Source organism: Andrographis paniculata, unplaced genomic scaffold (assembly GCF_009805555.1).
Source record: "Andrographis paniculata isolate CXL003 unplaced genomic scaffold, ASM980555v1 Contig15END, whole genome shotgun sequence".
Taxonomy (NCBI): Eukaryota; Viridiplantae; Streptophyta; class Magnoliopsida; order Lamiales; family Acanthaceae; genus Andrographis; species Andrographis paniculata.
This window is the reverse complement of record NW_026137435.1, coordinates 3,238,445-3,253,463: the sequence shown is the minus strand read 5'-3', so window position 1 is coordinate 3,253,463 and position 15,019 is coordinate 3,238,445. Positions and strand designations below refer to the sequence as shown.

Genomic DNA, 15,019 nt, shown 5'->3' with positions numbered 1-15,019 from the left:
AAAATTATTTCTTAAAAAATTCACCGCCTCCATCACATTGGAAAATCTTAATCTTTCTTGAAAATTTGCATTCAACCATTTTTTTTGGAATTTGAGAAATATTTGCCAAAATTGAGCTTTAGTCCTCATTGGATAAAACCAAGTGAACCTGGAAGCGTCATCAATAAAAATCACATAATACCACATTTTCTGACATAAAAAAATAGGCGGAGGACCTCATACATCACAATGTAATTTTCCCAACCGCTCAGAAGAAATGCGATCATTTATTTTGAAAGGAAGCTTACATCCTTTTCCCATCTGAAAACTCACACACAAGGATGGGTCTTTATTCCAAGTACTAACATCAATACGTTTATTTGAGCTTAATTTGTGAATCAACTTCGCGTATGGCTGCCCCATCCGTGAATGTCACAAATTATCCAATACTTTCCCCGATTGGATAACCCCCATTGCTTCAAAACCACCTTGTCGCATTGTATATAAATCACCTGTTTTGTTTCCCTTGACTATGATCTTTCACGTTTGTTGATCCTTTACAGAAAAACCATTGTCAGTAAATTCAATAGTACAAAAATTGTCCTTCGTAAGCCGACTTACTGACAAGAGGTTATTTTTTAATCCGGGTACAACTAGTACATCATTGAGCTTCAATTCTTTTTTACTTGTTTTAATGCCCGAGTTTCCAATATATTTAATCGGAAGATAATTTCTATTCCCAAAAACAACATTATCCTTTCCTTTATAATCAATTAGGTTGGACACCATACCTGGATCTACAACCATGTGTGAAGTGGCACTGGAGTCTATGAAATATCCCTAATTTGCTTGAGACACTTTCATGGTATTTAGGGCTTGTGGTAAGTCCTCTTGTGCTTGATATGAATAATCCCAAATAAAAGCAATTGATTGCAATATGTTTTTTTCTACCACAAATTTGACAAGGAGAACGAGGCCGTTGTTGCAGATTTTGATTTTTTTTAGGCACTTGATTGTTTGTGTAATTTCCTAGAGCATGAGAGGAGGCAACAACTTGGTTCAAAGCTATCTCTTATCGAATTTTCAAATTTTGTCTAGGACTGAAACCTCCTCCCCTTGGGTGAAGAATTGATTAAAGGTGCAACATTTTCCTCTTTCAAAACTTTGTTCGCGACCATGAAAGTTTCGTTGAGCAGTAAAGACAAGGGTGGTATCAATTTGTACTGCCTTTGTCTCAAAGTCTTTACCTCCATCACCTTCTCGGAAATCATATGCCTCGATAGCATCACAAAGTTACTTGAAAGTTGGAAATGGCGGCTTACCAAACATTACAGATCACATTAGTTTATACCGTGAACCAAGTCCTTGGGCTAGTATCAATACCTTGTCATCTCCGTAATTGGTTTCCCAATGGCAGTCAAGTTGTCAAAGATACCTTTGAAAAGTTTGATAAATTCCTTAACTGCTTGTTTCCTGCCGAACCGCAGATATCTCAATTTATCTTTCAATTGGAATTCTCGATCTTTGGAAGATTACAAAAACTCATCTTGTAGTGTAAGCCAAATTTCTCTCGCATTTTTCACTCAATCACCAGGGTAACAAAATTCTCCGAGATCATCGCAATAAGCCATGAGCGAAGTAGGGGATCCTTTTCCTTCCACCCAGCATATTTGGGATTGTCAATTTCGCTGCTCGTATCCGTAACTATTTTTGAAATATGGTATATCGTTCTCAATGAATTCTATAGCATCAACAAATTCAAATAGATTCTTCTTCATTTGAGTCTTCCAACTAAGAAAATTCTTCTCCAATAATCTTGATCGTTGAGATAGAAATTAATTGAGGAATAGAACTTTTCATAAGCATAAAACTCAATCCAGCGACAACCATTGAGAAAAGAAGTGTTGTAGGAGAAGATATCTAGAGTGAGCGTGGCTCTGATACCATAAATATAAACAACAGCTGACTGAATTGTAGAAGAAAACAAAGAGAGATGCACACTTTCTTTTTTTAATATTCTGGATACGTACAAATACATATATATATATATACAGCTGTATTTATATATATAAAACCTATACCAGAAAATATTGGATTAGGCCCAATATACAAAAAGTACTAAAAACCAAAAGTCTTATTTATTCTCTTTAACAATACTGTGAATGGCAATGTTCATGACCTTATATCCTTTATGAGAGAGCTGTACCCAAGAAATATGCACTTATCAGCCAGATTATCCTGGAACGGTGATCTATCACCTGCGTAGTATTAACATCTGATAGACGCATTTTAGTAGAATTTATTTGTATAAATTTTTGGGTTTTAATAATTATTTCTAAAAAAAAAAATCTACTTAAAATGCTACTTTTGGAATAAGTGCAGGATATTGTAAAAGAGGGCAAAAGTGTTAAAGAAAGAAAAAATTGCAATTTAATTCTTTGAGCAAAAGTGAAATTATGACAAAATTGGGAAAAGTTGTTACAAAATATGGATAAAAATTGCAAAATAAAAAGAATACTTTTTTTGAATATAAAAGGGGAGGTGGTGCCTCATTCAAGGGACATCAAGAGAGAACAATAAAATATAGTGCAAAACAGCCCGGGAGAAAGATCGTAAGGCGCATGGGAAGAAGAAGCAAGATTCAAGGATATTTCGACTTCTACCTCTACCGATCGATTATTCTTAGGAGATGTCTGCTTTCTTGAAAATGAAATTGATTGGAAAATTAAATGTCATTAGAACCGGTAATGATTTAGAATTTTGCAACACCTGATTTGATGACTTTTGTGTGCAAAATAGTACTAAAATGTATAAAATAGTCTCCAACACACCCCAACAATATGGGGTGCTGAGAGAATGAATCAAGACTCTTTTGAAAAAAGTTATAAGCCTTTTGACTTCATTCGGTTTATCGAAGAAATTTTGCGCCAAAGCTGTTATAACAACATCTTATTTAATTAATAGATCACCAACGCTACCACTTAATGGTGTCTTTCCCGATATTAAATAGTTGGATAGAAAAATTGATATTTCTAATATTCTTTTCTTTGGGCGTTCTTCCTTTATATGGGTTAGCACTGCTAAATTAGAACAATAATTGAAAAATATGTTTACTTGGATTATTTAGAGGGTGTTAAGATCTAGAGGTTATGTCTTACCTTTAGACCCAGTTTAAAAATTGTTATTAGTCGACATGTGATATTTAATGAAAATAAAGTTCCATATTTAAAAATTGAAAAATTTGAAATGACTGTTTCTGAAATGAACAAAGATGATATAGATTTAAATAGTAATCAAAATGAGGTGGAACACAATATAATTAGTGTAAGAGAGAGTAATAATGAACCAATTAACACTAATTGTCAGGCTCAATATGCTTCCGAGTAGTAGACTAATGTTGAAATCGAAAATTCAGATTTAATAAGTGAAATTGAATCGGATTTTGATAATAATGATCAAAATGAATTAAAAATTACTAATTAACTAGAGATATGGTTAGGAGAACTACTAGATTGTCCTCTAGTTTGGTGATTTTGATATCTTCTTTAGCTTTTGTTGTGTTTGAGAACTTAGATGAGAATGAACCTGAGACTTTTAGAGAGAATTAATTCTAAAAATTAATGTCAATGGTTAAAAGTTATAAAACAAAAATAATGGAATAATTAATTGAAAATAAAATTTGGAATTTAGTTCCTAAGCCACCTAATTGGCCTCTTGTGGATGCTAAGTGAATTTATACAATTATAAAGAATATAATGGCTTAAGGCTAGATTAGTAGTCAAAGGATTTACAAAAAAAAATAAAATTAATAGATTATAACGAAATTTTCGCCCCAATTTTCAAATTTGCCACTATTTTGGTTATATTGTTACTGGTTGCTTTTTCTAAATTTTTCAATTAGGAGTTAACAATTAGACATAAAACTGTTTTCTTACATGATGACTTAAATGAACAGATTTTTTTAAACAAATCCAAAGAGTTTATTGATAAAAATAAAATGATCATATTTATTTTTTGGGGGACTGTTTAAACCATACAAATCATTGTAACAGTCCCCAAAAAATATAATATTAAATTTGACAATAGTATGAAAGTCTGAAATTTTAGAAGAGGAAATTTGATTATTTTCTAGTATATTGACGATATGTTGATTATTTGTTCCTATTTGAAATTTATTGAGCAAGTAACTATGTGCTTGTGTAATAATTTTGACATAAAATTGTTGCGCGATGCAAAAATAACTTTTGGTATGAATACTTTGAGAGTGATAAAATATAATAGGTTATTTTTTAACCAGTCCAATTATATTTCAAAAATAATTTAAAAATTCTCTATGTGAGATGTCAAATCTATTTTAGTTCCTATGACTTCCAATTTTATGTTAAGGATCATTGTCCTAAATTGGAATATGACTATATATATATATATATGAAGTGTTTTTCATATTATAATGCATTATGATCTATTATGTACTTAATGGTTAGTACTATGCCGAATTGAGTATATGTTGTTAGTTGTTTAAATAGATATATGTATAATCCTGGTTTAGAATATTGGTAGCTTAAAATGGCTCTTTAAATATTGTAGGTAGTATTGATGCAGGTTTATTCTTTGGAAAATATACTAATAACGTAAGATTTGAGGAATGTGTGGATTCTAATTACGATAGCGATAGGGACATTCTATGAAAAATGCGAATGCTCTGAAAATGTAGTATTAGAATATCTATATTTTGATGTTTTAGGTCCTTCTAGTGAATCCACACATAGTAGGTTGAGGTATTTTATGTCTTTAATTTATGATTTTTCAAGAAAAAAAAAGTGAGATTTTCTTATTGAAAAATAAATTTGATGTTTTGAGATTTTTAAAAAATTGGAAAATCCAAGTAAAATAAAATTTGTAGGAATAAATGTCTTAGAATTGATAGTGATTTAGAATTTTGTAACACCTAGTTTGATAATGTTTATGCACAAAATAGTATTAAAAGAAATAAAATAGTACCATACACACTCTAACAAAATGGGGTCCTTGAGATAATGAACCGGACTCTTTTGACAAGGGTTAGAAGCCTTTTGGCTTCTTCCGGTTTATCCAAGAAATTATGGGGCAAAGTTGTTATAGCGGCATCTTATTTGATTAATATATCACTCTTTATCCCTCTTAATGGTGCCTATCCCGAAGATAAATGATTGGTAGAAAAGTTTATATTTATAATATTTTTGTTTTTGTGTGTTCTCCCTTTATACGGGTTAGAACTAATAAATTAGAATCGAGAGTTGAAAATTGTGTTTACTTAGGTTATCCGGAAGGTGTTAAGAGCTATATGTTATAGCTTACATTTAGACGATGCTTTAAAATTGTTATTAGTCAAGATGTGACTTATAATAAAAATAAAATGTCATTTTTGAAAATTGAAAAATCTGAAACGGCTGTTACTAAAATGAATAAAGATGATACAAATTTAAGTAGTGATCAAAATAAGGCGGAACACAATTTAATTAGTGTAACATAGAGTAAATATGAACAAATAAACATTCATTTTCATGTTCAATCTTCTTGTTGGCAACATATTGATGTTGAGATCGAAAATACATATTTAGAGAGTGAAATTGAATCTGATTTTGATAATAATGATCAAAATAATTTAGAAAATTACCAATTAATTAAATATATGGTTAGAAAAACTACTAAATTTTCCTTTAGGTTTGTTGATTTTGATTTATCTTCTTTAGCTTTTTCCGTGTTTGAGAACTTGGATGGGAATGAACCTAAGCCTTTTAGGAATATATTTAATTTTGAAAATAATTATCAACTGGCAAAAGCTATAAAAAAGAATTAGAGTCATTAATTAAAAATAAAACTTGGAATTTAGTTTCTAAGGCACCTAATCACTGCAATAAAAAATTATTTTTGTAACAAAACGTTTTTGTCTCTAAATTTATTTTTTCCGTTATTAATGACATTAGAGACGGAATTAGGAATGGAATAACGTTAGTTACGTGAAATTTAGGGACGGAATTCTGTTATATTTTTTTGTAGTGATTTAATAATAATGATAAAATAATTTAGAAATTTACCAATTAACTAAAAATATGGTTACAAGAACTACTAGGTTGTCCTTTAGGTTTGGTGATTTTAATTTCTCTTCTTTAGTTTTTCTGTGTTTGAGAACTTGGATGAAGATGAACCTAAACCTTTTAGGAAGACAATTAATTCTGAAAATAAGTCTCAACTATTAAAAGCTATCAAAGAAGAAATAGAGTCATTAATTGAAAATAAAACTTGGGATTTACTTCCTAAGTCATCTAATTGTTCTCTCATAGATTGTTAGTGAATTTATAAAATTAACAGAAGATGATGGTATTGGACCCAAAGTCCAAATGACTCAAAGCTGAATGTAACAACTTCCATCAAGCTGCGGAGCTTCCATGGAGCAAGAGGGTTGTCTTCCACAGGCCTCTGGACAGTAAGCTCCATCAACCCCGAGTTGGCAACTTCGTAATATTAATGGAAGACCCCGGCACCTACATGTCCTATATGGAAGGTTCTATGGGTCAAAATGAAAGAAAGAAGGAGGAGGATTCCATGTGACTCGAGGTTGTTGGGGACATATCCCCGTAGACCATCTAAGAGTATGATGGAAACAAGTCAGGGTAAGTTGCAGGTCTGATCCAGAGGCAATGGAAGAGGTTCGGAGCGAATGGAACCCGGTCCAGAAACAACAGAAGACGTTCAAAACGAATGGAATCCGGTCCAGAGGCAATGGAAGCGGTTGGGAGCTGATGGAAGGAGGTTACCTGGTGGTTAAGAGAGGTGGAGGAATAATTGGAACTGCCTCTTCTAGATGTGGTTATTCTAGCTTAGGATTAAAATTAGAAAAAAACACAACACACAGAAGCACAACCAGATCAAATCATCTATCTTTCTATTTTTTTCTTTTATGTTCTAGTTTCGTTTATGCAATTTAATTCAAGTTACATGCTTTCTGAAATCTATTTACTTGCTTTCCGTAGATTTTCGTAGTTTAGTTCGATTAATCGCGTGAGATCTCAGTTACCCGACGAAGGATTGGCTCTTTGTAGTACTTCCGGAATCCACACTAACAATATCGATAAATTATTTTGGAACTTCCGAATTTCAAGCTCCAACAATTGGAACGCCTAGTAGGACCAAGTCGGGTTCGTGTATGCAACTTCGTAGTGGTAAAGTGATCACCATGGAAAACTAGAATCAGAACTCATGTCTGAACATACGTGTAGGAAACACTGGAATTGGAACACCGGTTCACCCCAGTGGAAGCCGCACATCAGGGCTGAGGAAAGAAGAAGAATCATCATCGACTGCAACGATGGTGGATATGGTACGCAGAGAAGTAAACTAATGTATTCAGGCTGGAATCGGGGATATCGCATACGAAATCTCTAGGAAATTAGCTGATGTGATCCGGCCAACTGTGAGGAATGAAGCGTTTCAGATTCGCAAAGAAGAATGTTGAGCAGCGGTTAGTGGAGTTCAGAATTCTGGAATTTCAGGAAATACATATGGAGTTCTGAGAGGAATAGCTCCATCTGGTGGAGGGATTCCATCCCTCACAGGGAATGTCGGTTCCAGCTTAGGTCGTGGAAACGCTGGATCACCCAGGGGGCCGACGAGTTGAGCAGGTTTGCAGTTTGGCAATGTAACGATTCTCCCATACCCACAAGGAGGGCAGACCAGTGGAGGCTTTGACCCTCAGATGGTGGGAGGACCGGATGTCGCTGGAAGCGGTGTTTATGGAGCCCATCCAGGTAGAACATTGCCAAGGCAGTTCACAGGTCAGCCTATATGGAATGCACCTCCGCAGTCATGGGTTTAACAGACTCCATATGCCGTTGTCCCTCAGGGAGGAATGACTGGCCAGGCTTAGGGACTAAGAGGGCAGCCGCTGATTCCTAATCAGCAGGATGCCCGACCATTGATAGATACATATATTCTAGCAGAAAGTATACGAAGGGATTTCCCACGAATGAAATTTGAAGAGTGACCGGTGTATCAAAGACCTTATCCAACTTGGGTAAGTGAGATGATGTCGTTGCCTGCTCGAAATAAAGTGCCAGATTTTACATTGTTCTCAGGCAAAGATGAGAGATAAACGATAGAGCATATTGGGAAATTTACAGCTCAGTTCAGAGACTTAGGAGGAAATGATTGGTATCGTTTGCAATTATTTTCTTTATCTCCAATGGGTGCTGCATTTTCGTGGTATACATTGTTGGCTCCAAGTACTGTGCGGTCTTGGTCAGATTTGAAGAGGCTTTTCCATGACCGATTTTATGCGCCACCAGTGGAGACTACAATATCCCATCTGGCAGCTATAAAACAGGGGTATGATGAGCCTGTTGCACAGTTTTTGGAAAGATTTTGACAAGCTAAGACACGGTGCACAGTGCAAATTCCTGAACAGCAAGCAACTATGATGGCAGTAGATAACATGCGATCAGATCTTCAAGAACGGTTAGGAGTTCAAGATTTCCAAGATTTTTCACATTTAAGTGCACTGGCAATGAGAGCAGAAAAGCTCATCTGATAGAGACGGGATGTTGCAGTTGGAAGGTGGAAGAAAAATGGAAAAGCCGGGGTAACATGCTGTGCAGATGAGGAAATTTTGGCCGATGAGGAATGTTCTGAAGAACAAGATGTGTTGGCCGCTGAGTTGTTGAAAGGAAAAACTTATTCTTGTTCAGCATTAAGGCCTACAAAGGGTATGGAGATCAGAGGTGTGTAGTATACCTTCGATGTGTCTAAGGTCGAACAGATATTTGATCATCTATTGAAGGACAAACAAATCAAACTCCAGGACGGGCAGCGAGTGCCGTCACCAGAGGAACTGAAAGGGAAAGTGTACTACAAGTGGCGTGGGAGCTATACATATGCTACCACCAATTGTATGTACCTACGAAATACAATCCAAAAGGCCTTAGATGGAGCAGATTAAAATTAGCATAGAAGAGTATGCAAGTAGACGCAAATCCATTTCTAGCTCCGTCCATTAACACCATGTCCACAAGAGGTCCCAAGAGACAACACAAAGGGAAGCAACCGGTTCGGAAGCCTGTTCATGAATGACTCGGACCTAGGATACCACAACGGGGTTCAATCTTTGATAGACTAGTTGTAGGAAAGCTACTTAATGGAAATGGTGGAGGTAAGGAACCTAGAATTCTGGAGCGGAACCTCAATCTGAAAGTGACGATTCCAAATGCCAGGGAAGTTCGGGAATGCAATAACGCAATGACTAAAGTCATAGCTCCAGACTTAAATATTAAGCCGGAAGTTATGATTCCAAATGCCAGGGAAGTTCAGGAACGCAATAACGTAATGACTAAAATCATAGCTACAGGCTCAAATATCAAGTCGGATGCCACTGTGGCCGAGGTGAAAATCGCTAGTGGAAAGTGAGTCTGGACTATTACATCCGCCGTTCAGATCACCATTACTCCAAAAATGACACGGAAACCTCCATCAACAGTGGATTCAGAGAAGTGGACAGTCAATGTGTCGGAGGTAAATGACAGGAAGGCAATGGGTGACGTCACGCGTTCCCAGAAAAGAAGGGCACAAAGGAAACGATTACAGGCTAGGCTGGAAGCTGAAGGTATCCAACTAAATCAAAATAGTGCGGGGGCAAAGGGTAAGAAAATTGAATCAGAGGTTCAGAAAACCATGAATCGGGATGAGAAAGCCCCGAAAGTTGAGGAACATGAGGAAATACTTCAGAAAAATCGAGAGTTGCAACCTCGCTTGAGTTTTTCTACGCCAAGCGCCAGATCTGCTCTAAATTGGCAACGCCAATGGGTGTCGAAAATTACACAGCCGAAGGAGCTTGATGCTAAAGCTGGCCAAATATCGGTCGTTGGGTTGTTGCCGGTTCAGTGTAAAGCTCCGGAAGGGGAGCAGAATTATGAGGGAGTGATCATAGATGAAGAGTAGCTGCATAATGGAATGATGTAGTGACAACGGTCACATTTGATCGAATTGGGTCGGGGCAGAATAAACATGTGAAGCCCCTGTACATTCGAGCTTTAATGAAAGGACGACCTGTGGGTAGAGTATTGATAGACGGCGGCGCATTTGCTAACGTGATGCCATTTCGGACATTCAAAAAATTGGAAAGACAAGGGACGATTTAATACCAACCTCAGTACGAGCCACAAATTTTATAGGAAACTCGTACAAGCCAACGGGAATTGCTAGTGTTGAGGTGCAAGTTGGCACAAAAAAGCTGCCCTCAGCGTTTGTGATAATAGACAGCCGCCCATTGTAGGCAGCATTGTTGGGGCGGGATTGGATTCACGTTTGTGAGTCTGTCCCGTCAACTTTGCACCAGAAGTTGCTATTTTGGGATGGCGACGAGGTTCAAGAAATGGAAGCAGAGAAAAATCCATTCGCAACGGAGGTCATAGCTGTAGATACGACTTTCTATTATTCCAAGATGATTCCATTGTCGGAAGTGATCGACTCCATTCCTAACGAGGGAAATTATGAATATGTGTTTAGTGATAACTAGTTCAGGGTTGAAGCGAGGGCCGATCCACAGCCTATGAATGAAGAAGATTATGATGAATTTCGAATGCGACAAAATTCAATGTGAGCCGCCCGGAGTAGGCTCCATTGCGAATACAGAGCCGTTCATAGCAGGTTCCACAGAAGGTAGCGAGCGGCTCGGAATAGGCTCTATTGCGAGTTCGAAGTCGTCCAGAGCTAGCTCCTTGGAAAACCTTAAGCCACCCGAAACAGGCTCTGTTACGCAACATCCAGAGCCGGCCAGAGCAGACCCCGTGGAAGGAGCAGAACAACTCAGAGGAAAGTCCATTGGTAGCTCAGAATCATCCAGTGAAATTGCCAGTGAAGTAGAATTACCATCGCCCGTACACAAAACATATCCAGCGTTCCAGGCCCAAGACCCGCTAGAGGATGTTGATTTAAGTACTGATGGAGTTTCACGAATCACCAAGGTTAGTGCATTGTTAACATCATAAAATCGAGCCGCTTTGGTAACACTTATAAAGGAATACCGGGATTGTTTCGCTTGGGATTACAATGAAATTTCAGGCTTGGCTCGAGAACTTGTGGAACATCAACTACCTATAAAATTCGGATACAAACCCCACAAGCTGCCACCGCGAAGGTATAACCCAGATGTGTATGCAAAGATCAAGGAAGAAATTCGGCGGCTCTTGGGGGCAGGATTCATTCGGACTTGTCGATACCCGGAATGGATGGCCAATGTCGTCCCTGTACTCAAGAAAAATAGCAAATTGTGGGTAAGTGTCGATTACCGTAATCTGAATTTGGCAAAACCCAAAGATGAATACGTTATGCCTATCACCGATATGTTAGTGGATGCAGCCGGCACGAACGGGAGTTTGTCATTTATTGATGGATATTCCGGCTATAACCAGATTTTCATAGCCGAGGAAGATGTTGCAAAAATGGCATTCCGATGCCCAGGGGCCCTTGGAGTATATGAATGGGTAGTAATTCCGTTGGGGTTGAAGAATGCTGGAGCGACTTACCAACGAACAATGAATACCATATTTCACGATTTAATCGAACAGTCGGTGGAAGTTTACATCGATGATATCTTGGTGAAATCCAAGAGTTTTTCAAGACATCTGTTGGATCTCAAGCAAGCTTTCCGCCGAATGAGGCACTATAATTTGAAGATGAATACAGTGAAGTGCGCATTCGGAGTGGGCTCCGGAAACTTTTTAGGCCTCATGGTGCATAATAAGGTTATCAAGGTGGATAGTAACAAGAAGAGAGCTATCATCAATGCTCGACCACCTGAGAATCTAAAACAGCTCCAAGGATTCCTTGGGCAGGTGAACGTTTTGCGAAGATTTATTTCGAATGCTGCAGGAAAACTTAAAACCTTTTATGCGTTACTCAAATTGCGAAAGACGGAGGAATTTGTGTGGAAGCCGCCACACCAGCTGGCTTTCGAAGCTATTAAGGAAGCTCTGGCCAATCCGCCAATGTTGATGCCACCGCAAGCAGACAGACCTTTACGTTTATATGTTTCGGCCACTGAGAATACGGTTGATTGCTTACTGGCGCAGGAGGCTCCCGATAGAAGCGAGCGTGCCATTTTTTTACCTTAGTAAGGTAATTAATGATGCGGAGACAAGGTACACTCCTATGGAAAAATTATGTCTCGCCTTATTTTACGCTTGCACGAAACTTGAATATTATTTGGCCCCGAGGGAGACGGAAGTGGTGTGTCATGTCGATATTTTAAGATATTTGTTAAGCAGGCCAGCTTTAAGAGGGAGGCAAGCAAAATGGGCTGTAAAGCTAGCCACATTTGATCTACGATATGTATCAATTAAAGCTGTTAAGGGGCAGGTCATTGCTAATTTTCTGGCAGATCATCCGAGCTTGGTATTTGACCAAGCGGTTGATCGTATGGAAGCCGTTATTAGTCCGATGTCATAGATCTTGAAGTTCGATAGCTCTAGCATGCAGATTAGTGCTAGAGTTAGGGTATTTATTGAGAGCCCATGGGGAAGAAAGTGGACCGTTGCCAGACCATTGGCACCCGAATTTACTAATAATCAAGTAGAGTATGAAGCCTTATTAGTGGGATTGAGGATTCTCCATAAAAAAGGAGCCAAGAAGATTAAAGTTCAAGGCGATTCACAATTAATTCTGAAGCAAATCGCTGGTGAGTTCCACTGCAAAGATTAAAAATTGAGAAACCTTCGAATAGAGGCAGTTATGATGTTACAAAATTTTGATGACGCGGTGGTGGAATTCATACCTCGAGCTGAAAACGGAATAGCTAATGATTTAGCTCAAGAAGCCTCTGGGTATAAGTCATCCGCCATAGGAAAGTTCAAATCAGAGTGAGTATGTCTGTGCCCAGTGGAAGTGGAGGATTGGCGTATGGAACTAAGAAAGTATTTGGAACAACCAACTGATGATACTCTTGAAAAGCCCTGGAAGCAGGCTCTGAAGTGTACTTTGATTGACGGAGATCTTTTCCGCAGAGCTGCCCATGGAATGTTAATGAAATGCGTAAATACTCAAGAAGCCATGAAGGTGATGGGTGAGGTTTGTGGAGCACACAAATCCAGATTAGTCATGAGATTGACAATCCGACGGTATGGGTATTTTTGGCCATCAATGACAGAAGACTGCATCAAGTATGCTCAAGGATGTGAAGCGTGTCAGCGACATGGTCCTTTGATCCGAATTCCAGTGGAAGAAATGCATGCAGTGGTGAAACCATGGCCATTCCGAGGATAGGCGATGGATATCATCGGAAAGATCCATCCGCCATCCTCCAGACGACAGTCGTTCATATTGGTGGCACGGATTATTTCATCAAGTAAATAGAAGTTGTACTATTGGCCAACATAACATATCAAGAAGTGATCAAGTTCGTTAAGGAACACATTATTCACCGGTATGGAATCCCATAAACGATTACCGCCGATCAAGGTACTGTTTTTAGCAACGATAGAGTGGCCGCCTTCGCCGCACAGTACGGGATCGCTCTTTTGCATTCATCCCCGTATTATGCCCAAGCGAATGGGTAGGACAAAGCGGCCAATAAGGTCTTAATTGAGGTAATTAAAAAGGCTGTGAAAGACAACTCGAGAAGATGGCACGAAGTTTCAGGGGAGGCTTTATGGGCCTATAGGCAATACCAAAATAAAGCCACTGGTTGCACTCCATACCAACTGGTGTATGGGCAAGAGGCGATATTGCCATTGGAAATCACGGTGCCATCGTTACAAGTGTTGAACCATAATTTGCTTAATCCCGAGGAATACGACACAACTATGTTACAAAAGTTGGACGACGTACACGAGGATCGGATGATGACATTGGAGAATATCAGAGTGAATAAAACAAAAGTAGCATGAGCTTACAACAAAAAGGTACGTCGGCGAGCATTCCATGAAGGGCATTTGGTATGGAAGGCAGTGTTACCCAAAGGATTCAAAGATAATACGTTCAGAAAATGGTCTCCTATGTGGGAAGGTCCATATCAAGTGAGTAAAGTGTTGCCTAATGGTGCTTATAGATTGATGAGTTTTGATGGGATAGAACATAGAAATGTTATCAATGCTAAGCACCTTAAGGGATACATGTTGCCACTTGAGTTCAGATAAAGAATGAAATGGAAAAGTGAAAGCAGGCCCTGTTTAGGCCGCTAGATACAAGGCAAAATGAAAGCAGACTACTAAGCCGCCAATATGCAAAATTAACACAGGCTATTAAGCCGCTGATGTGCAAAATGAAACAAAATGGAATTGAGTTGTCTTAAGTAGCTAAATAAGTAGCAAATCATAATATCCAGATCAAACTGCGGATAGCATGGAGAACGGTGAATTGGTTCCAAAATTTATGGTACGGTGGGAGGAGTATCCTTTGCAGGTGGGTCCATATTTGGCTCGGAGTTACCAGCACATGGCGCTGCTTCCATGGGAGCTGGATCCACCGGAGTCGGAATCGGGTCTTCCAGAGATAGAGCCGTTCCATCAGGACCTAGCGCTTCCATGGGAACTGGATCCGCCGGAGTTAGGATTAGATCTTCCAGAGATGGAGCTGTTCCATCAGGGCCTGGCGCTGCTTCCATGGAACTTGGATCCGTTGGAGTTGGAATCAAGTTTTTCAGAGCCGGAGCCGTTCCATCAGGATTTGGCGCTGCTTCTATGCAAACTGGATCCGCTGGAGTTGGAATCAAATTTTTCAGAGGCGGAGCCGTTCCATCAGGACCTGGCGCTGCTTCCATGGGTACTGGATCCATCGGAGTCGTAATCGGATCTTCCAGAGCTGGAGTTGTTCTATCAGGAACTGGCGCCGCTTCTACTGGAGTTGAAATTTTCAGAATCGGGACTATTCCACCAACAACTGGAACAACATCTGTATAAATCAACCTGCATTCGGCGCTTCTCCACCAATAGCCGTTCCAACTCCGCAATATCAGGACCTAATTGGGTGAGCCGAGCTTGGAGACGAGCCATTTCGGCTTGCTTTGCTAATTGCT

The 15,019-nt window shown here is 38.8% G+C and overlaps 1 protein-coding gene across 1 annotated transcript; it reads left to right on the top strand.

Moving 5' to 3' along the window:
- The first annotated feature begins 10,562 nt into the window (after window positions 1–10,562).
- Window positions 10,563–13,892, top strand: LOC127260803 (uncharacterized). Its single transcript, XM_051288744.1, has 7 exons — window positions 10,563–10,973; window positions 11,028–11,998; window positions 12,081–12,149; window positions 12,276–12,402; window positions 12,487–12,685; window positions 12,887–13,074; window positions 13,563–13,892. The coding sequence occupies exons 1-7, from the start codon at window positions 10,563–10,565 to the stop codon at window positions 13,890–13,892; spliced, it is 2,295 nt and encodes a 764-aa protein (XP_051144701.1).
- The last annotated feature ends 1,127 nt before the right edge of the window (window positions 13,893–15,019 follow it).

Bases quoted from the DNA above. Each gene is read 5' to 3' on its own strand.
- LOC127260803 (XM_051288744.1), top strand. From the start codon at position 10,563: ATGAAGAAGATTATGATGAATTTCGAATGCGACAAAATTCAATGTGAG. The intron at 12,150-12,275 runs GTACACTCCTAT...TTTGTTAAGCAG, and splicing joins ATTAATGATGCGGAGACAAG to GCCAGCTTTAAGAGGGAGGC. The intron at 12,403-12,486 runs GTATTTGACCAA...TCTAGCATGCAG, and splicing joins TGGCAGATCATCCGAGCTTG to ATTAGTGCTAGAGTTAGGGT.